At 41.9% G+C, this 22,831-nt stretch overlaps 1 protein-coding gene across 4 annotated transcripts in view; it reads right to left on the reverse strand.

Moving 5' to 3' along the window:
* The window catches only part of CPT1A (carnitine palmitoyltransferase 1A), a 54,901-nt gene that overhangs the window by 26,599 nt on the left and 5,471 nt on the right, over positions 1–22,831 (reverse strand). For all 4 annotated transcript variants that reach the window (XM_075837699.1, XM_075837697.1, XM_075837698.1 and 1 more), the window contains exons 2-8: positions 14,768–14,921; positions 14,365–14,507; positions 12,605–12,776; positions 11,051–11,152; positions 7,752–7,889; positions 5,839–5,916; positions 2,591–2,698 (exon numbers count right to left, since the gene is read on the reverse strand). In XM_075837699.1, the coding sequence (XP_075693814.1) occupies positions 2,591–2,698; positions 5,839–5,916; positions 7,752–7,889; positions 11,051–11,152; positions 12,605–12,776; positions 14,365–14,507; positions 14,768–14,908 (882 nt within the window). In that variant the 5' untranslated portion in view covers positions 14,909–14,921. The remainder of the gene's footprint in view (positions 1–2,590; positions 2,699–5,838; positions 5,917–7,751; positions 7,890–11,050; positions 11,153–12,604; positions 12,777–14,364; positions 14,508–14,767; positions 14,922–22,831) is intronic.

Raw genomic sequence — 22,831 nt, forward strand, 5'->3', positions numbered from 1 at the left:
GTCCGCGTGTGGTCTATTTCAACGGACTAAACACGGATGTAAAATACAGTCTGAAGACGGCCTAAGGGTATGTTCACACGAGGTCATTACGTCCGTAATTGACGGACGTATTTTGGCCGCAAGTACCGGACCGAACACAGTGCAGGGAGCCGGGCTCCTAGCATCATAGTTATGTACGACGCTAGGAGTCCCTGCCTCGCTGCCGGACAACTGTCCCGTACTGTAATCATTTTTTCAGTACGAGACAGTTGTCCGGCAGCGAGGCAGGGACTCCTAGCATCGTACATAACTATGATGCTAGGAGCCCGGCTCCCTGCACTGTGTTCAGTCCGGTACTTGCGGCCGAAATACGTCCGTCAATTATGGACGTAATGACCTCGTGTGAACATACCCTAAGTCATTAATAATCAGTTCATTCTGTCATATTAAGGGGTTTTCCATGGCGAAATTCAGCGTTTAGAGAATTTGCAACAATTTTTTTTCACCAATTTGCAAATTGGATCACGATTCCCGTCCATTAGGATGCATGGAGTGAAACTATTTTGACAGGATTGAGATTCACTTATGTCGAATTTTGGAGAATCATAGGAAAAAAATAAATAGATTTTCTCATTGTATTCTATGGACTGGTGAATATGCAAATTGGCGAATAAAGCTTCACTCATCTCTAGCTATTTATGATAAACACATTGTCTTTATGGTTCATGAGCTTAGATGCGATTGTCATTAGGTGGATTCTGTGTGTCAGAGACACCCATGACCAGCTTTTAGCCAAGCCGTCAGTTCAGCGAAACTTCCGTAATTCGCTGCGACAGAACGATACAGCTTCTATGTATACAGGACACATAGAAGCTCTATCTTAAAAAGTAAGCAATTTTTGAATAAAAAAGTCAATTTAAAACACATTTATATAAAAACAAATCTTTCCTTTCAAAAAGTGTACATATTTTTTAACAATGCCTGGTATATAAAAAGAGCAGCGTATAAAATATTATATGGAATAGCTCCTGGGCATGTCTCTAAAAAAAATAAATTAAAAATAATCTTTTCACATAGCATAAAGTCTCACATGGCTTCTGGAAGTCCATCCCCTACCCATCTCCTACCCATCTCCTACCCATCTCATCGCAATCATCTGTTGCGGAAGCAAAGAAAAGTTACTATTCTGTGAGCAAAACGGATTAAATCGATCAAATATTTCCTCAAAAGCGCTATGGTCTTGTAAAGTGGATAACTAGGGACTCCTGGACCCAATGCAAAATCTGTAGCAGAGCCCCTCCCCTACAATGTGCCATTTATAATATTGCTGCCTTCTTATGTGTAATGGCTTACTCAGCCCCGTCTATAGATACCGCCCTACCTACGGATGTAGCCATCTTTGACTTGACTGATAACTTGCTGCCGCATGGTATCACACAACAAAAGTCATTGAAAAGTTAAAGATAAAGGATCTTGCCTCTGTGTATTTAATGTGTTAAGTCAAGATAAAGACTGCTACATCTGTATGGTATCCTATCTTAGACCAGCTTAAAATAAAAGGGGGTGATATGGAGATTAAGGATATATAGTCTTGATTTGATTTAACATTTTCATGTAAAAATATGACAGCTTTTCCTGTATGAGTTTGTACGCAGGTGGAGCAGATGTCACTGTGTGTGGGCAGAAGAAGTAGGATTTACAGGATTTCCCTAGGAGCTCTAGCAGCTTTTACACAGTTTTTTACAGGATAAAGAAAACTATATATCATAGAACTTAGCATTACCCCCACCCTATGCAAGGGGGAGCATTGGAGACCTGACTAATCCACTTCATAGGGGTTCCACAAATTTTATGTATAAAATTATTTAATCATGAAATTAGTTTTTTTTTTATATACAAACTTTGTTTCTTCTATACAACAGATGTTATCATTATGGTTTCCATAGCTGCGTCCAGGAACATGCACACTTCGGGTACCTGTCACATTGAACATGTCTTATCTGCAGGCAACATGGCCGCACAGGAGGAGTATAATTTTGTGCAAAACTATTCAACATAACCTGTAAATTATTGATATAAATCCCTGCTCACTGTGGGAGGTCTTAACCATTGATTGACAGTCTTTCCTGTAGGAGCGTCAATACCGAAATAGCTGCCAGTCACCGAGTAGGACCTCCCACTACACCCTTTAGCCCACAGTGAGCAGGGATTAAAATAAAAATACAGGTTATCCTGAATGTTTTTCCCACACAACTAGATATCAACCTGTTCTGCTCCTCCTGCTCTATAACATGCTGCCCGCAGATCGCACTGCATGTTTAACGTGACGGGTTCCCGTTAAAGTATATTTTCTCCAGCACTATGTACTGCGGCACACACCTGTAATCCTAGCTCCTATGGGAGGCGTGCTATGTCAGTACATGATGAGAGTGGTAGTTTTGCAACAGCTGGAGGTTGAAGATTGGTATAAGGCATATTAATATTGTGCCAGGTTACTGAGTAATTGCTTATCTGAAGAACATTTCTCATAATTATTTTAGCAACATGAAGAATTGTTTTCTTAAAAAGAGAAAACAAACGCAATCCCCACTGGTATTGAAACAAAACATACCGGTTTAATTTCTTCCCGGTCCAGTTTTCTCCGGTAGAGTAGAAGTGCGTGGATCGCATTGCCAGCTCTGGCAGCTTGGACTGTGGTTGGCAACACATAAAGGTAATCCTGGGAGGTAGAGAAGATGTGACATATTAACCCCTTCCCTCTGCAGCCATTTTTCAGATTTTCACTTTCGTTTTTTCCTCTCCACCTTCCAAAAGCCATAACTTTTATTTTTCCATAGATCTAACCGTATGAGGGCTCGTTTTCTGCGGGACGAGATGTAGATTGTTATGGCACCATTTATTGTACCGTATAATTTACTGGGAAACTGGAAAAAATTTGTTGGTTGGAGTGGGGAAAACAACGAAACAGCGATTCCTGCTTTTTTTTGGGGGGGGGGGCTTGTTTTACAGTGTTTATTGTGTTAATTTTATTCTGTGGGTCGATACGATTACAGCAACACCAAATTCATATTGTTTTTTTTATGTTTTACTACTTTTACAAGGAAAAACGGATTGTTAAAAATAAAATTTGTTATGAGCCGCCATATTTCGAGGTCCGCAACTTTTTGATTTTTTCCGTCGATTGAGCGGTATAAGGGCTTATTTTTTTGCAGGGCAAGCTGTAGATTCTATTGGTACTATATTGGGGTAAATTAGACTTTCTGATCACTTTTTATGGGAGATGAAGTGACCAAAAAAAAACAGCGATTCTGGCGGTTAATTTTTTTTTATGGCAGTTACCGTCAGGTTAAATAATAAACTATTGTGATAGTTTGGACTTTTACGGACGTGTCGATACCAATTATGTTAATTCTTTATTTTTTTACATTGTGTTTGGGCGAAAATGGGAAAAGGTTTTTTTTTCTGAACTTTTATTATATATATATATATATATATATATATATATATATATATATCCTTAATTTTACTTTTATTTAATTAATTTCCCTAGGGGTCTCGACATACTTGTATTGCAGTGGATCGTTATACGGAGTCTCCTATGAAGAGAGAGGCGGGGCTTGAAAGGAGTACAAAGATGGCAAACCTAGGGGCTTTCATTAGGCCCATCGGCTGTGATCGCGTCGGGCAGGCCAATGCAACGTCACAGGGGGTCGCACACCTGTTTCTAATGGCTTAGATGCCGCAGTCACTTTTGACCGTGGTATCTAAGGCCGCATGCACACGAACGTATTTTCATCCATCCGTAAATACGGTCCCTAAATATGGATCCGGAGTCATTCGCAACTTATCCGCATGTACAGAACGGTATCAGCAAATACGGTCCGTGGTGTATCCATATTTATGGATCTGCAAAAAGAAGAAAACCACAAATGTGCAACATCTGCAAACCTGGCGTCACCTAGCAACGCTAGAGATACATTTTTGTTTTTCATTTTTTAAGCATAAAAAGATTTCATAAATCTTGTAGAAACCCTTTAACTTTATCCCAAAAAAAGTGAAGATTCAGCTCTTTTTAGCAGAGAATGTCCCCGAACAATAAGCGGATCACATGGTATCCCGCTACTGGAACCCCCCCAGCGATCAGCTGTAATCTGTGGAGAAAAACCAGCAGCAGGCATTGAATTCTGCTTCAGCACCACCACAGGGGAAATTAAGCATTACACATTTTCCAATAAAAATCAATAGACTGTTAGGTCAATGGCCGAACGTACGGAGTCCTCCAGAGTGAGACACTTTGTGTTGCCCGCTGCAACCAATTGAAAATGTTTTTTGTAAACCAGACAACCCCATTAGAGAAGTTTCCAATTTTAGGATCCTCTAAAATGTCAGAAGACTACATTAGAGAGCTACACACTGTCCTAAATGAAGGGGACCTGGCACATGAAAAATGGCTGGGGCACCTTCAGTATCTAAACTGCTATGCACAAAATTCCATTGACCTGTCCAACAAATGATCTACCTGAAATAAATCAGGGAAATGGTGAAGGGTGTGTTAATGTACAGTCATAAAATACTCCCAGCTACTCTATGTACCAATTGTGTACTGGTTCATTGTACTTTGATCACTTCATTGGAAAAATGTTATATCATTAAAGTAATAATACAATAAAGGAGATAAGACATATTACAAGTATTAGACAATAAAAGATAAAAGGAAATGAATTAGAATCAGTCATATTGCCAAAAACAATTATTATTCAGTAAATGTGATTATAAAAGAGACTATAATCGGATTTAGACGGGGTTGACTCATCAAAACAATCCTTTTTCCATTTTGAGCCAACCAAGCGATCAGGTGATCGCCATGGGTCTCGCTTCAGAAACCCTAGGCAATCAACGGTTATTGCTGAAAAAAAGTTGTTGCTGGCCATAGATTTTCCCTGTGGCGGCCACTACAGATGAGAAGTAGTATTACATGTCAGCCATTTAAATGAATGGCCAGCAATGTAATACATGGAGGGGCTAGGTCTGTCAGAGCGGGAGCCATGTTCTCCGCTCTGGCCAATAGCGGTAGACCCTGAGCAAATATCCTGTGGCCTAATATGACATATGGAAGGAGGCTGTCTAGACGAAACAATAAATGTAAACAAAGAAACACGTAAAATATATGCGTGTTATTTTATACAGTGTTCCAGAATATGGTTAACAAGCCTTGTTGGCTTAGAATTTTTTGATGCTAGTTATGAGCAGAGACAGCCCTTATTCAGACTAACGTGTGTCAAATTGGCTGTGAATAATAGCGGTCTTTCAGAGCCGATTTGCACCAGCGCGGGAGCCGTTTTCCTGGATCCCTCATAGACTTAAGTTTATTAAGGGATCCGTGAAAACTGACAAAAATAGGGCACGTCTTATTTTTTCACGGGGCATTCACACAGGCCGTTAAAACAAGGGCCGTGTGAATAGCCCCATAGAAATACATGCAGCCATGTGACAGACGTTAAAAAAAAAACAACAACTAGATGGGCGTCTCTAATAAATTGGCCATTCAGTGTATGTTCTAATATTACATTTCATGTATAACAGCAATACCGTGTGCATAGAGCATGCTCTACACTGCACGGAGCTCCTATGAATCCTTATCACGAAACGGTAGGCACTGTGTGCCGCCAAATAGTGCCTTTGCTGGGCGTCATACTCTCCACTAGAAGCAATGCATGCTATTTGGCATGTTACAATTTTTCCACATAGATTACTGGGTGCCGCATTTCAGATCCGTACCACACAGAAAAAAATTATAAAATGGATAAATGTAATTTTTAACTTTCTGCTTGGAAAGAAAAGAAATCATAGTAGTCTTACCATTGCATAGTAATTACTGTTCACCATGATCGGCCCACGGCCTCTGAGGTAGATGTATTCTTCCCACCAGTCACTGACCTGAAAACACAAAATTTCAACAGTTAACTAACTCCGTGAACGATAGCAGCATATTTAACTTTGGACACATTGGAGTTCGAAACATGCGCCATATTTATTACTGGGATATATTTTTCATTTTTAATACTGACAGCTCCAGCAATTTTAGAACAATGTGTAGACAGTCACAATATTGAGAATTAAAAAAATAAAGAATAAAATATATGATGGCAAATTACGCCATCCACTTAGGCAGGTGCATACAGAGAGGAAAATCCTTTACAAATACCATAATGGGGTCCCCTTCTGGTGTAGGTTAATATCACCACGCACCATCCACTAACTTGGGCTGATTCCCTACTTTAATATGGGAACCCCAATTCACCCTGAAGAATCTTAACCCCATTTGTCTTTCTAGGAGTATATAGATGTCATAGAAGAGGGTCCCCTGTTCAGATTTCGATTTCCATTAGCCAGAGCTGGGAGCCTCTTGCAGCAGAAGTGTGTGACTGCCCACCAGCTACCCTGGTTAATACAGCTGATCATCAGGGGTCACCCATGGTGATCAGCAGGTCATCAGCAAGCCCTCAATTTCTAATGGAGTTGTTCAGATGGGACAACCCCTTTAACTCCTAGGGTATGTTCACGGAGGAATTTTCAGGCGGAAGCCGCTTCAAAATTCTGTCTCCCATTCACTTCAATTGGAGTCGGACACTTTTTCCCGCTAGCTGATTATTTCAGCTAGCGGGAAAAAGAAGTGTCCTGCTCAATCTTCAGGCGGATTCTGCCCAAACCTCCCATTGATGTCAATGGGAAGGAGGAATCTTCCTGCCGTCGACCAGAATAGTTCCGCGGTGGATTGTGCAGCTGGACCCGCTATACAAAATCAGTCGTGTGAATTAGCCCTTAAAAGGTAATTTTACCCTTCTTGTCCGTCAATCCAGAACCAACTGGATGGCTTGGTTTCCAGTCAAACTAAATTCTACACTACATTTTCTTAGCAGCACAGCTAAATATAAGCAATAGTCAAACAATGAGGGCAGTGTTTTAGAGTGACAAAACCGACATTTTATTCAACCCACATGAGCGGTGTTTGTGCAACCAGCAGCAATAAAGTAACGCAGTATACAAACAAATTAAATCTTCTGGTTAAGTTGGTAATTAAAGTAGCTGATTTACTCATTATAGCAACATAGTTTTCAACATGAGGCACCCCTGTTTGTATTCATGCCAACTTTCAGTGGTAAGTCTTGAACTGCATCATATTTATTACTTGTAGTAACCATTGTAGACTAAAGGTGGCATACTCCTTAGATACCGCCCGACTCCCCATATACACGCACGCTTAGTTGAGCACGTATGTGTTTTAAGATGGGAAGAGGACAATAATATCTCCTGTGAAAACAAAGCATCAGACATGTTGAAAACCAAAATGCCCGATCCTTCTTTCCCCCCATTGGGGAGAGTCGGTACACCCACTTACACATAATATCAGCGGGTTCGGCCAACGTACATCTAATGTGTATGGGCACCTTAAGTGTTGTTCAAAATTAGGGGGGAGTGTAGAGCCGGCCCAATGGCATACCCTCAAAAGCAGCATACCAAATGTATTTAGTAAGCATGAGGCTGTAGTTTTCAAGTAATCCCACGCGTGTGGCTGTGTTGCCGAAGGGGTTCCACACCTGTGGGAACATTATCAATGCACTAAGCATACTTCCCAACATTTGAATCCCAAATCACAGACATTTGAAGCCCAGCCCCACCCAGAACACCCCGAAAATTACAGAAAGTAGCATACACCGTGGTCCAGTTGACAGGATGGTCCTATGAAAATCTCGACTGAACATGACACTTACATAGTTTGTGGCCCACCACGATTTTAGTTTCAAGTACCACTGAAGTCTTGGTCCCAGGTTGATGGCAAAATCTTTGGCAAGACCTTCCATTCTCTTATACTGTTCCTCGTCCATCAGTGGTTTAACAGATTCCAAGTACTAGACAGATAAAAGGATAAAGGTTAATATTTGCTACATAATTCTGCTTGTATAGGTCATTCTATTCCTCTGGCCACACTTATCTACAAGAGGACTCTACCTTGTCTGATCAAAGTTCCTCAGATCCCAGCCCAAGGTCCTGCCTGGCCCCATAGATATTAGGTTTAAGCATATTCATGTGCCATCCAATGTTGTAAATAGTCAAATCCCCATGACCATCGACTGTATGAGTCCAATGCAACAAGAACATTAAAAAACCACAAGCTACACTGCCACAAAGCGTTGTCAGGAAAGCCAAAGAAATTAACGGCCCAATCACATGGTGCTAATGCAAGTTATTCAGAAGGGGCTTACAATGGAGTCTAGTATAGCACACTTAAAAGCAAGCCTATACACAGATGTAACAGAGCTGAATGTTATTTCACTAGTTAATATCTTTTTTTAGCATGCATTTCCCTGGAGTATTAAGAGAAAAGCAGATGATAAATGCACGCAGCCTTGTAGTGGACTTATACACGAATATCCAGAGTAACTGCCGCGTGCAGCACGGACGGCAGCTAGACGGGCTGGGAGTGACTGAATAAGGTGCTGGTAGGTTGCCAAAGGTTTCGAGCCGTGTAACACGTCGCATTGTCTTGCTGGAAGCTTACATCAGTCCCAGGGAAGACAAACAGCATGTATGGGTGGACGTGATCCGTAACAATGGATTCATACCCAAATCGGTTCAGAGCCTTCCACATGGATGCGTGGGCCCAGAGAATGCCATGAAAAAAAATCCCCAGACCATAACGCTGCCGCCACCGGCTAGTGTTCTTCCAGCAATGGTTGAGAGGGTGTTTGTTGTCAGATGTTTCTCGCCTGACACACCAACGTCCATCCGTTCGATGAAGCAGAAAACATGACTCATTGGAGAAGGCAACCCTTTGCCAATCATCGGTGGTCTAATTCCAATACTGCCGTGCAAATTGAAGCCTTTTTTTCCGATAAACCTTTGTTAGCTTAGGAGCAATGACCATCCATCTACATCGGAGCCCCATACGCAGTAGGGTTCGTTGAACTGTTGTTTTAGAGACACATCTGGTAGCCCCCTGGTTGATTTTCACGGTGAGCTGCTCCACTGTAGTTCGGCCCTCGCGCACCTTCGTAGCCGATGTACACCTCTCACATCAATAGCACGTGGCGCTCCGCAGTTGGCACATCGGTTATTCCCAATGCTGCCATTTGTCCAGTCACGATAGACTTTCACCACAGCAGGATATGAACAGTTCACAAACTGCGCTGTTTGAGAAATACCGCCACCCTTGGCCCAAAAGCCAATAATCATCCCTTATTACAACTCTGATAAATCACCCTTTTACCCATGGCAACAACGAGTGATGTGTTCAGACAGTCTATCGCACACCTTATATACCCACCAAGCCAGACCACGACAAATCACTTCCTTCATGGGCTACGCACTGCCAATGTCGAAAGTTGGAGGTGGTCATAATAATGTGACTCGACTGTGTAGTATATAAGCTTTATAAAAAGCAGCAAAAACACAGACAAAACTCCCTATAGCTATGGCTCTGCCATGAGGATTGCTACTTGCAAGTGTACATGTCTGCTTAAACATTCTGTAAGGTTGGTTTTCCAGGTAGGGGGAGGAATGTGTACAAGTACAGCACCAGGCAAACCCGGGACGACGCTCGGGCCTACTGGGCTTGAGAAGCCCATGTCAAGCTGAGGGTAAGGTAGACGTGTGCACAGAAAATCTATACATGACATTGATATACTCCGTCGTCTGAATCAGACATGAATAAGAGAATAATCTGGAAGGATAATACCTACTGGAAACAGTGCATCAGAATATACTTCTGCCTAGAAGCCACAAGCCAATACTCAAAACTTTACACACCATATAAAATAAAGGTCTATGAAAGCAGGACATATAAAAACCCAGCGTGTTAGAAGCTGTGCAGAGTATTAGGAGCATCACCTATAAAGTTACAACACTTACCAGCTCTCCACATGTTCCTAAAAGAGCAACATATGACCCTTTCAGACTTTGTTCATAATATGCATTGTCACCTAGACCCCCTTATTTTTAGAGTCATATGGGTTTTTCGCTACGTAGCTAAACCGGATTTATCCTGACACTTGACCTTCAATCTACAGGGGCAGATTATTTCCAAATCCTTCGACTTTACGGGATATAAACAGTTCTAACCAGCAGAGTCATTTATTTAGTTGAAAGGGTATGATCCAACATTGCTACACTGGAGGAAAGAAATGGTGGCCAAACCGGAGGCTGCAAAGAAATCCAGATAGGGTTTGTAATATAGTTTTATAGCCTTACTATATCATTGGTGACATGTTTTAGCATCAATACTCAGAGTGACATGTGGTAATCTACAATACTTGGTCTATAGATTACTAAAATCAATGGCCAATGCACTTAGCCGTATTATGACTGTTTTGAATGAAAGGGCTAAAAAAGGGTTAAAAAGGGCTCCCATAGAGATGCATAGGGACTCTACTATACCGCTGTATGCCTCAGATTTCATACGGAGGCAATCAGGGTTTTTTGTCTGTCGGATTCTGTACGAATTGTCCGAAAAATATTCATTGCATGCTCCATCGCATTCCATACATACAGAGGTATTCTCTACTAGAAGCATTGCTCCCAGGAGAGGATAGCTCCATACATACAAACACGACAGAGCCCGTATAGCAGCCATACATCTCTGTACTAGGGAGCTGTGCAGCCTCCGTGCACATGGTATAAGGCATTAGGTCCACTCTGAGGACAATTCTATCATATTGGATAATAGGGATTTTTGAGCTATTGACTTCAATGACATTTTAATAAGATGGTACCATCACTATATAAAGGAAAAACACTTTCAGAAGATAGAAGGGTGAAGTTAATTTTTAGTGTGCATCACTCCAACAAAAACTAAGGAAGGAACCTTTTTTCTCAGCTGCCGGAAAAGCGCTGACGTAACTTTACCACAGGTCTGATTGAAAGTCTGAAACAATTACATTTAGCCAATAATATAAACTCTGCAGCTTCACTGGGCAACGTGTACAGCAAACTTAAGATGTGACCTTTTGTTGATATTGAACATACTATAAAAATAGATAAGAACTTATTTATTGAAATAAAAACAAAAACTTACCCTTTTGACCGTGTCCTTAACAGCGGGCACAGGTAGACGAGGAAGGGAAGTTTGGAAGCTGTAAAGCATAGGCTTTCGGCCAGAGAACAATTTCACCATTCCCTGGAAACCAAAGTACATAAACTTATTAACTCAAATGCACAAGTTGAATATTCCCTTAGTACCAAAGTGTCAACTTTCACCAGCAGTCACCTCAGATTTTATTGAGAAAATGTATTAAAAGCAGTGTCGGGGACTCCTTGGGTCCACCAAAGGAGATTAAGGAGTGTCCCTCCACCTATATAGAGCATGTGCAAGTCTACTTTTAATTGCATCTTTAACTTTGTTATTGCGCACATAGACACACGTAATATTTATAGGGTTTAAAGGGTAATTTGTGTACTAACCTATATGAAATATGCCCCGGTGGCAAGTGATTGGCTCCAAACTTATCTCCAAATGGGGTAGTCTTCTGCTGGACCGTTGGGTCCCTGTTGCATTAGCACCCACTGTTGTGTCAGAGCCCGTGCCCACCAGATCTGGTGCTCTCGTGGACCATGTGACATTGCTTTAAAATATATGTTTTTGGGACAGCTCGGTGGTGATCAAAATGCCCCACCAAATGGGCCTATTTATGCAGTGATAGATTCTCACTCACATATCACTGTATATTCGGCAAGATTGCAAATTCAGGAATCCATGAAAGCTGGGTGTTACACGAGGGCTATATTGGTGGTCACCCAGTTTTCTCAATAACAGATCTAGCTAAAAACTGGCATTTTACAGTAAAAGACAACTCAAGCCAGGATGACTTTCTTAATTTAGAGGGAAATGTTCTTTTTTGTCAATCTTCTCATTTTCTTTCCAAATCATACATCAATGTGTTTAACCACTTCAGCTGTCCTATAACTCAGATTTGCAAGTCAAATATCAAAATAACAAATTTCCAAGATTGACCTGGAAACATTCAAATATTATATTTTGTATAAACCTGATAATATACTACCACCAATCGCTGGCTGAAACATTTTTTATTCAACACTTAACAACTAACCTACGGCTGGTTTTGTTAAAAAAACAAAAACCCACAAAAACGAAACCCCAAAATTATTAATATATTGATAACCCTGTTCGTATTAATTGTTATATATCAAAAACAAACCTACAGGAGAATAAAACAGGACCTTCTGGCATATCAATCAGATCATCACAATATTTGCAGAAATCTGGGGTGTAGAACTACCACCAATGTCCAAAGTCTGCAGGTCCCAGGGCTTGGTTTCTGGTGGGTAACAACAGTGCATGCATAGCCACCTCGCCATTGAAATCAATGGAAGCCGACACATACAGCCATCTTTTTTTCTACGAATGATCATCAGGACCAATTCATTGAGGACATTGTTGGGTTCTAGTTTCCGGGCTCCACCAATTTCATCTTCAAACAAGTCTGAACAACGTGTCAAGAGATAAAATGATTGAAATATTTTTTAGGGAATAAACCTTGAACAGCAGATAAAGTCTCTACAATCTGTCCACAAGGATGAATAATTACTTCTATAGTTCAAGGTTACTCACCATCCATACCCTTGTAGACTTGGAAAGATTTCCATGCTCTTCAAACATCCATCCATGATATGATAGAAGCTTTTTTAGGGAGTAGCGCATTGCTGCAATTAGTGACACCCATAGGCCTGTGCCAAAAATGACACCACTGACAATCTTCTGAGTCTGGCTGGTCATGTAGCCACTGTTGGAATGGAGAACACAATTACATGACTGCATAATTGAGAAAGTATACTAAGTGAAATTTTAATCATCCAGCCAAATAAATTCAACATTTCTGAAATCATTCCCAGCACAAAACCATCTGAGAATCTATAGTCCAGGTTTACTCAACTAGCAGACCACAGTCCGAATGCGAACACCAGTTGTTTGGACCCCTACTATCTATATTATGCTGGTGTCGAGACGAAACTGGAAGTGCGGCCGTGCAACTTTTTGGTTCTACATATACTTGTGAATCTGCGTTCTCCACTATGAATCTGGTGAAAAACAGATACCGCATTTGGATCCCAGATGAGACATTGTATCAATCTATCCAAATGGCAGTCATCCCCTTTGTACCTAATTTCAAAGGGCTGGCGAAATAAGAGATGGCGGTTTTCCCACTAATAAACAATATATCTGGATATGAATAATTCGACAAGGTTTGCAAGACAAAATCTTTACTACTGGCGTTCAGTTCGGACCTTCAACTTTTGGCAGACCCTGGTAAGTGAAACTTTGCTAAAAATAGTGGAGTAACCCTGCTATAGTTTATCAAATTGGGAACAACAAAAATATAAAATATATTTTAAAACTATTTTTGAACAGCTCGCTCCAAATATTTTCAAAGGATCTCTAACCTTTACAATGGTAATTTGACTACTGGTATTGCAACCGTTTGATGTTGTATTACCCAGCAAAACCTGGCACATGCTGTATGTATATACAACAAACAATAAAACTATTATATGCTGCTAAAGCTAACATTTTTGGGAGTGTGGGAAGAGGCTGAAAACCAACACAAGCGCTGGGAGATCATACACAGTAGTTATCATTGGTCAGACTTTACCTAGGACCCCAGCACTGCAAAAACAACAGTACAAGGAGGTATACAAATGTACCCCAAAAAATAAAATTACTGGTTGAAGAACTTTCCTATACCACCAGGGGCTCACGGGCATATCCCTAGCAAGCACAATAGGGTTTCCTAAAAAAGGAAGATGGGGAAAAAATGCTTGGCTGTTCACTCCATGCACGCATTACACTAGGCAGTACAGAGCTCACGGAGACCAGTAGGGTCTTGTCACCAAGTCCTTGGTGCTATTTAGAATTTGTGAGTTGGAAGAAGTGAGAATAGTTGAACAATAGCTTTAAGTATTTACAGCAGGATCTACTAAAGCTCCACAAAAGGGAACACCCATTTTAAAGGGGTTCTCTTGGTCTATGCTTAGGATAGGCCATCAATGCTTAAAGCGGTGGGAGTCTGACCTCTTGCTTCCGCCGATCAGAACAATCAAGGAAACGCGGCACTCGCAAGACCCCATCATTGTTTACATGGGGCACATTGGCGTGTCCGTACGGGCAGCCGTGCCCGGTACTGCAGCTCATCCAGTCAAACTCCATTAGAGCTCACTTCAATTGCAAGTAGTAACGCTAGCACAGTGTATACCCTCAATAATCTGACGCTGACATACAAACCTCTGGGTCCCTGTATAGTCTCTATGACATGGTGGATAAAATTTCAACACGTGGCTTCAGAATCACGTAAAATTCAAACAAACAAAACTTACGTCGTAGCAAGTGCCTGGTCTATTTTGTCTATCAAACCAAATGACGGATCCACTTTGGTGTACATTGATGCTGAAGTCACACCAACCACTACGACTAACCAGCTAGAAGGGCTTGATGGGAAGACGCCGGTGAGGATTCCATTCTGTTGAAAAAACATTATTAAACACATTAAAAACTGAATAAAATCAGAGAAGTAAAACTGTGCCCATACTGGTCAGTTTTAGGATCTCATTCATTTCAATAGAGAGGTAAAAGTGCGTGAACAGCCACCTCCACTAAAGACAGACATCAGGATCCCCTCAATCTGAAGATCACCACTAGTCTGACTCAATAACATATGGTCATCCCCTGTAAGCAGACAAACGTCAAGGTGCGGAACCTAAATAATTGCTTTTATGTTACCTTAAATCGAATGAACTTCTTCTTCCAGGAGTGGAGGCCAGAGAGATAGATCTGGCGCAGAGCTTCATGGCTTAATCGTAGGTCAATTCCATCTGGAGTTACTGTAAACTGGAATGCTACAGCCTGATGAGCTTCTGCCATCTTTACTATGCCCCTGAAAAAAATAAAAAATAAAATATTGGAGGACTGTAAAGATGATCTACATTTGGAAAGCCTGAGCATCAAGTTTTACATCCCGTTTTATATGCAATGACATAAGAACTCACTATATTTGTTTTTGTTACTTATATAGCGCCAACATATTACGCAGCGCTGTCCAGAAATAGTCATCACTTACTATCCTCACAATTTAAATTTCCTATCTTTAGGTTTTTGGTGTGTGGGAGGAAACTAGAGTACCCAGAGGAATCCCATGCAAACATGGGGAGAAGATACAAACTCCATGCAGATTTTGCCTTTTGTCCGATTCAAACATGGACTTCAGCACGAACCATGCTGCCCTACACAATCAAAGGACCATGTAATACACCAGTAATTCCCAATGTTTCTAGGCCAAGCACCCCCGAGTCAAAGACATTTTGAACCAAGTACCGCCATGGTTACGATCAGTCATGATTTTGAAAATAATTTGTCAAAGGCTGTCGCACGACACTGTGCTGCCGCTCTACTGCCACACCGTGCTGCCGCCGCCATCGTGCGACGCCGCGCTGCCACATGTACTGTAGCCATCAAACTTGTGGCAAGTACCCCATAGGGTAAATCTACCACACAATGAAAAATTTGGTTCTATGGGAAGCAGCTAGGGAGAACCTGCAAGATCTATACAACCAGGGAGTTATGCGAGTTTTATCTAGATTAATATATACAATGAAATGCAGTCTGTACAGAATGATTTACAGAAATATAAACCAGGCCTTGTGTCCCTCTCGATGGATTTGTCTGCACAACCATGTACAACTACGTGCCCTCTCTGATATTACATTTCTGCCGAGGAGATTAACGCACCAATTGAACTTCCAACGTCTATTAGGATTAAGATATAACAATGACGCCTAAGACTTTAAGTATTTTAATGCATTTCTAAAATAACTATAAACCCTCTTATTAGTTATATCATCAGAGTATCATTTATAGAAACGTAAACTGTGCGAACATTGTTTTTACTGTTTTTTTTAAAAAATTATCTAATATGAGAAAAAACTATAAAGAAAAAAGCAAAAAACAAAAAAAGATAAGTAATGTCTTTAAATAGCTCAGCCAATTACAGGCAGATGAAGGCCTATATTTAGTCAACTAAAATACCCTGAGAACCACAGACGAACTTTCCAAATACGGTTACTCTGTACGATGAAAAAAAATACTGAAGTGCTCTGACCACAGACCTTCAGTAGATAAACATATTGGATGGGAGTCTGAATATCATGACTTACACGATGATGAGCAAAACATTCACTGAGTATTAAAGGGGTTCTCCACAGTGGCGTGCACGGAGCGATTTTTTGGAAACCGCATAAGTTTCCATGTAATTGGGTTTTTACACGTAGCTTGTCCATGGACACTATGGATGAAAACAAAAAAGGAGTGGTCCCTGCTCTATAAGACCAAATAAGTGCAGAACAAATATTCCAAACGTCCTGCACTCAGTTCAACTAGTTTCCTTTCCATCTTTCCTAATAAAATATAATTTTTTTAAACCGGCTTTTGAAAATCTGGCATTTGTTTCCAGCTCAGAGTTTCAATACAAAATGGGATTTCACACGATGACTGAGCAGAGAAAATGATTTAGGAAACTCCTATATTGGTCAGGTGTGGTAACTTTTTTTGTTTGAAGCTACATTCCTGAAGGTCCTCTACCCTTATGGGCGAGTACTTATTCTCTATAAGGCTTCGTTCACACCTGCGTTGTGACCATCGGTTGTTTTGCTTTGTCAGAGGAGCAGAACAAGGGAATAACGGAACCAACGGTTCCATTGAGCAACGGACACCACCGGTGGCCGACGGAACACATGGACTCCAATGGGTTCCGTCGGCATGTCAGTGATTTTATCGGACACAATTGCGCAGCTGCTGCACTATTGTCTCTGGTAATCCCTACCGGATCTGTGATGGAGGCCCCCAGCAGAGACTCCAACGCAGATGTGAACAAAGCCTAACAGTCCAATGACCCAGAATATCTCATAATCCAGCACTTATCAGGTTCCATTGATGCCACATAAAAAGAATATGATATTGTCCCCAGTCTTTGGGCCAACCGTGCTCATAGACTCGTGTACGCAGTTTCCAATAGACTGGCTGTACAGATGTTCCTGGATACATAGATGGACAAAAAGGACATTAAACATGGGTAATTCATTGGACAAGGATACATATATAAGTAGGGCCAGTTTATTGCATGGAATAAAAGGGGCAGTTGGATCCACTATTTAGGAGGCTGCTACCTCCACATTCCCACTGTATATGGCCATTACCATTAGACACAATTACAGTAATTTTTTAGGCACTATATAGTGGTATTCAGTGGCCACTATATAGCACTATTATGATGTATTCACTGGCACTATTATGTGGCACGGTATTGAAGTATTATGAAGGCACAGTATGGCACTATTATTCTTCATGATCTTCTTTGGGAAAGGGAATCCTACACATCAATTTGGTTTAGTGGCCTCCATACACTTTGATGTAGCTCTCTACACAAGGACCTATAGACACATTCCATCTAGAAGTAATTTCTCTGGGAAAAACATTTATAGATCCCTATGAAAGTACTCCATATTTATGAATAAGTGGTGCCCTATCCTATGATGCTCGAACACTGTAGAGGGTACAGATTGCAGAACCTCTGGAATAGAGTCCTAAACACTACATGGTAGGGCCTATTACGTTTGAAGCTCCTGTGGTTTATTATGTTAAAGGCCTTGTACACCTTTGAATTTTATTAATGAAAAATGTCAGTGTGTTTGGTGCAACTTTGTAATTACTTTATAAAAATGATTTTTACTTTTTGAAATACAGCTGCTTTGTATCCTATATACAGAGCAACTGTATCTTGTGCTGAAACCTCTATCCGTCAGCGGGACTGACTGGTTCAGTGACAGCGGGTCCTGCGTGTCTCTGACACGCAAGATCCACATGTTATCGATCAGTTATGAACTTAGATGTGATTGATAAGGCCCTGTTCACATGCTACGCTGCTTCCGTAACTGCCATTCACCACTATGGGAGTTACGGAAACAGCGTAGCTCAGCGAGTTACGTGGTTTCCGTAACTTCCAACCATGTAATCAGGAAGTGGCTGGGAGGCAGCGTGAGCACAAAAATCTAGAACAGGGATTAGCCAGTTCTAGAGATGGGTGTGGATCGCACAGGAGGCTGCCCGGGAAAGCTGGCTGTAAAAAAAAATGGGACATGCCCTAAATTTCGGCCGTTCTCCCGGCCCCCATAGAAGTCTATGGGGCAGAGTAATTGACGGCCATCACTGGAATGTGTTCCGAGTGACGGCCGAGTCTTCTGTCGCTCCCTCTCTCCTCCCCATAGTGCGAAGTGCATGTGAGGAGGAGGAGGATGAGGGTATTTATTTTACTCCCTGTGGGAGCGGAATCCTGTGGCCGGGGATTCCGCTCCATGAGAAGTCCCTGACTTCACTGTGTCCATATATGGACACAGTGCCGTCAGGGACTTCTGAAGCGGAATCCCCGGCGCTGTGGCCGGTGTTTTCCCTCCAGGAGAAGTCCCTGACTTCACTGTCCATATATGGACAGTGAAGTCAGGGACTTCTCCTGGAATGGTGGCGCTATCTACAGCAAGATAGGGGGTGGGGTGCCATCTATGGGGGGGCTGTCTGGCATTACCTACGAGGAGGCTGTGTGGCACTACCTACAAGGACGGCTGTGTGGCACTACCTACAAGGGGGGGGGGGGTTGTGTGGCACTACCTACACGGTGCTGTGGCAGTATCTACAGAGGGCGGTGTGTGGCATTATCTAGAGAGGGAAGTGTGTGGCAAAACATTTACAAATGAAATTCATCCGTTTTTAAAACGGATGCAAAACGGGTCAAAATCGGGCGTTAAAAACGGAAACATGGGACGGAATGGAACGAGAGTGCATGCAAAACGGCTGTTTTTAATCGGCTGACACTCGGACCCGGTCCTGTGAATAGAGCCACTAAAGTTGCTGATGTGATGAGATGATCCAAGGACACAAGTTTAGCAAATACCAGATTCACGCCCCGAATTACTTTATTTTACAACTCTGCCCAAACTCCATTCATGTGCTAATAATTGTAATTGAGCAAAGGAACATTGCTCTGTATACATAGATAAGGACATTATAGATCAATGGACCCAATAAAATGCCATAATGACAGGAACTGTCGTACTACCAGATAAATAATACTACCATTATCTAAGAACACGGCTGCCAATGTTTTTTATTTGTTTACTATGCAATCAGCTTTCTATTTACAAGAATTAGACGACTATGTCTCAAGTATAGGCGGCCTCCTCCTGTGGCCACACAGATTCTTTACCACTTCCATAAGGTTGGGACCCATTAGTCTTTTGCCTAGAAATTTATGTTATCCTCTAGTCAGGCACATAGCTATAGATGTGCAGAGGTAGCAGACGCCCCAAGCCCAGGTGTCTGGGGGGGCCAAATGCCCTTCTGCCACATAAGACACCAGAGTAAAACATTTTACATGATAGGTGGGGCCAGATTTTGCAAGCTGGCTAAAGGGGCTACAAGTTTCCTCTTTACCTCTAGTGTATTAACCCATTGGCAACATCCAAGCTAACACCCAGGATCAGAAATACTGTAACATTAATCCCGGCCACAGAGGCTAAACGGAGGCTCCCTATTTCCCGATTGGCACCCCAGCGACAAGGGTGCAGCCGATTGGTTTCCGTTGCAGTCGGAGGCCTATTGAAGGCCTCCACATCTGCCTTCTGTGATCTATTACTTTAGCCTTGTCAGAGGCTAAAAATGACTACGCTATTCATTCCATCAAAACTATGGAACCCTTGCACAACTGAGACAAACTGAAACCATTTGCACTGGATCCGTCACCATTGAAATCAGGAGATGCAAACGGAAACCTATGGTTTCGGTTGGTTTCAGTCAGGGCTCCGTTCTGACAGAAAGCTCAGACGAAACGCCAGAACAGAGTCCTGACACAGATGTGAACGAAGCCTAAGGGGTTTCAATTTTGCCTGCTCCTGTCAGTTTTCTAGATCCCCGCCTATGCAGAAGCATGCTAAACTGGGAGTACAGGAAGTCTCCTTTAATTTTGAGAGACTTCAGGAGAGTAGGAAACATGTATATATCGGGATGGTGGTGCCACAGTTCATTGTTGCCCAGGCCAGGTCTGCATATATGGGTATGATGCATAATAAACAGTGCAAGCAGGTGGTGGCGTTGATAATTCCAACTAATCACATCTTTTTTTTATTGCAGGTTATAAACTCATAAAAAAATATTTTGATTGGTTCCTATAGACAGCAAGTTTTTGGCCTATGGGCGGGGACACATTTTTATTGCAGTGGGTAAGACAACTGCTGAAGTGTCATTGTGTCACTGCTGCAAAGGAATCATTACATAATAGTATATTTCCCGCGCGTCCTCTTGTTCAGACCTGTGGGTTTACCATAAAGACTGCAGAGCGTATTGTAGATATAAACACCGACACCGAGAGATTATTGTGAAATATTTATTTATTATTCATATACCAAGATGGAATTTCAAGGCATACAAAATGAAAAAAAAAAAATAAAAAATAAAAATAAGCATTAAAAAAAAAAAAAAAACCTTCCGTTACCGCTGCCCTTCCGTTGTGGGGTTCCGTCTGTGGTGCCCATCAGGTAACCCCTCAACGGAAAGGCAAACAAACATCAGCTTCCTTGCTAAAGAGAGGGTTCCGTTGTTTTGACGGAATCAATAGCATAGTTTCTCACCTATTAGCTCAGTGTTAAAATTCCTATTCACACCATGAATGGACGTGAATGGATGGGACAGGTCTTTCCGATCAAGTTGCCCTCTGCTGTACAGGAGACTCCACTGTCAAAATTTGGTAATAGGGTAAGGGCCATATTACACAGGCCAATGATCGGGCAAAGAAGCGTGCAAACAGGCCAGCGATCAGCCGATGAACGAGTAAGCGCTCATTCATCGGTTGATCTGCTAGTTTATGCAGTATTAAACTTTATCGTTGTCGGCAGCACATCTCCCTGTGTAAACAGGGAAACGTGCCACCGACACAATGGAAATGTATGGGGAAGAGCGATCGTAGAAACAATCGCCCGTCCCCATACATTACTGATCGTTGTGAAAAGAGCAAACGAGCGCTGATCAACTAACTGTCCCGTTGATCGGCACGCCTTTTCACGGCCCAATAGCACCTTAAGGGGCTATTCACACAGCGCTTTTTACCACGATATTTTGACAACGCGATATGACCATCCTGTGTAAATTGAGCCTACTTGAGAATAGGTTTTTAAAACAAGGCAACTACTTTAAATACCATGAAGGCCCAAAGGTTATAATAATTAAACCATGAGAATTAGCTATTTGAGTAATTTCACCAAAGTTGTTGCTATGGAGCGCACAGTAGTGTATGTCTGTGCCAGATTTATAACACATGCAGCAAGATGGGCCAAAAGCTGCACCATAAATGTACTCATTGGGTTTGGACTTTCGGCTGTGGCTTATCTTCCACGGGAACAATAATGGAAAAGGCATCTGGCATGTTACATTTCCGGAAAGTCGGGAGGACGCCATAAACAAGATTGTCGACCAATATCGGCGGGATCGACCAACTTTTATCTTGTGTGTACAGTCAGCTTAAAAGGCCCATTTACACAAGCAGATAAATTGGCAAGATTCGAAAGCTAAAAGGTACTTTTACACCGGCCAATTTTGGCTGGTGCAACGAGCGCGATCAACGAGCCAGCTCGTTGATCGGCGCTCGTTTGCTTCTTTCACAAGGAGCTAGTATAGGGACGAGCGCTTGTTACTCCGATACATTTGTATCATGTCGACAGGCCGTGTCAACAATGATAATATTTTGCACATTTAAAACTCTACAATCAGCTGATGAACGAGCGTTTGCACAGGACAATTATCGGGAACGTGTATCCCGTTAACGCTTGTTTGCCCGATAATTGGCCAGTGTAAAAGGGCCTTTAGGCTGGCCGTACAAGATATCTTGTTCGTTCACACAACAGATATGAATCCTGATCATCAGCTGAGCGTGCAGGTTTTCTGAATGGGGAGAGGAGAGTTAGTCGCTGCCAAATACCTCAGGCAGCTGCTTATCTCCACCGTGAGCAAAAAGGATCAGGCATGTTGGAAATCCAACTGCCTGACCCTTCTCTCCTTGACATTTGCAGTTGAGAGAGAGAGTCGGGAGGACCCCATACACAGTAGATGGTTGGCCGATCCTGACAAAATCAGCAGGTTTGTTCAACAATAATCTAATGTGCATGGTCACCTTTATTAGCAAGCGTGCATGACAATTTCATAATTTAAATAGGTGAAGCGCCTGAACGACTAGCGATAAAAAGTTTCTTACTCGTGTTGAGAATATAAAAGTTATCGTTTGTTGTCATGACAGGTGTTAAATTAAGCGACCAAAACAGGGAATTCAGAATAATTATCTAGCCGATTAGGTTTCATATACAATGCATGTCTAATCGCAGAAGGGCGGCTTACAGCGGTTGTATCGGCAATCGGTAATACGAATATCCGTTTGAGTAAATATTGAGACGATAGCCACACACATTAGACAGCATAAAGGCGATGTTTAAACGATCGTTTGTCTAGCTAATTTTTGTTAAGCCAATGTCTCCATACATATTTTAGATGATCTTGACCAATATAGTCGTGCATTGTGTGCATACATGTCTGATGGGACAAAAAAAATTGCTGTGGGACGTATGGCGGGAAGTGACAACCCTGAGATATACCCTCCTACTCTACTCTTTGTGGGTTGTCATTTTTAGAACGATTGTTCATGGTCGCACGAGTGACCCATACAGGTTCAACCCCTTTTAAAAATTTTCAACGTGGCTT

Source organism: Rhinoderma darwinii, chromosome 9 (assembly GCF_050947455.1).
Source record: "Rhinoderma darwinii isolate aRhiDar2 chromosome 9, aRhiDar2.hap1, whole genome shotgun sequence".
NCBI classification, from domain to species: domain Eukaryota; kingdom Metazoa; phylum Chordata; class Amphibia; order Anura; family Rhinodermatidae; genus Rhinoderma; species Rhinoderma darwinii.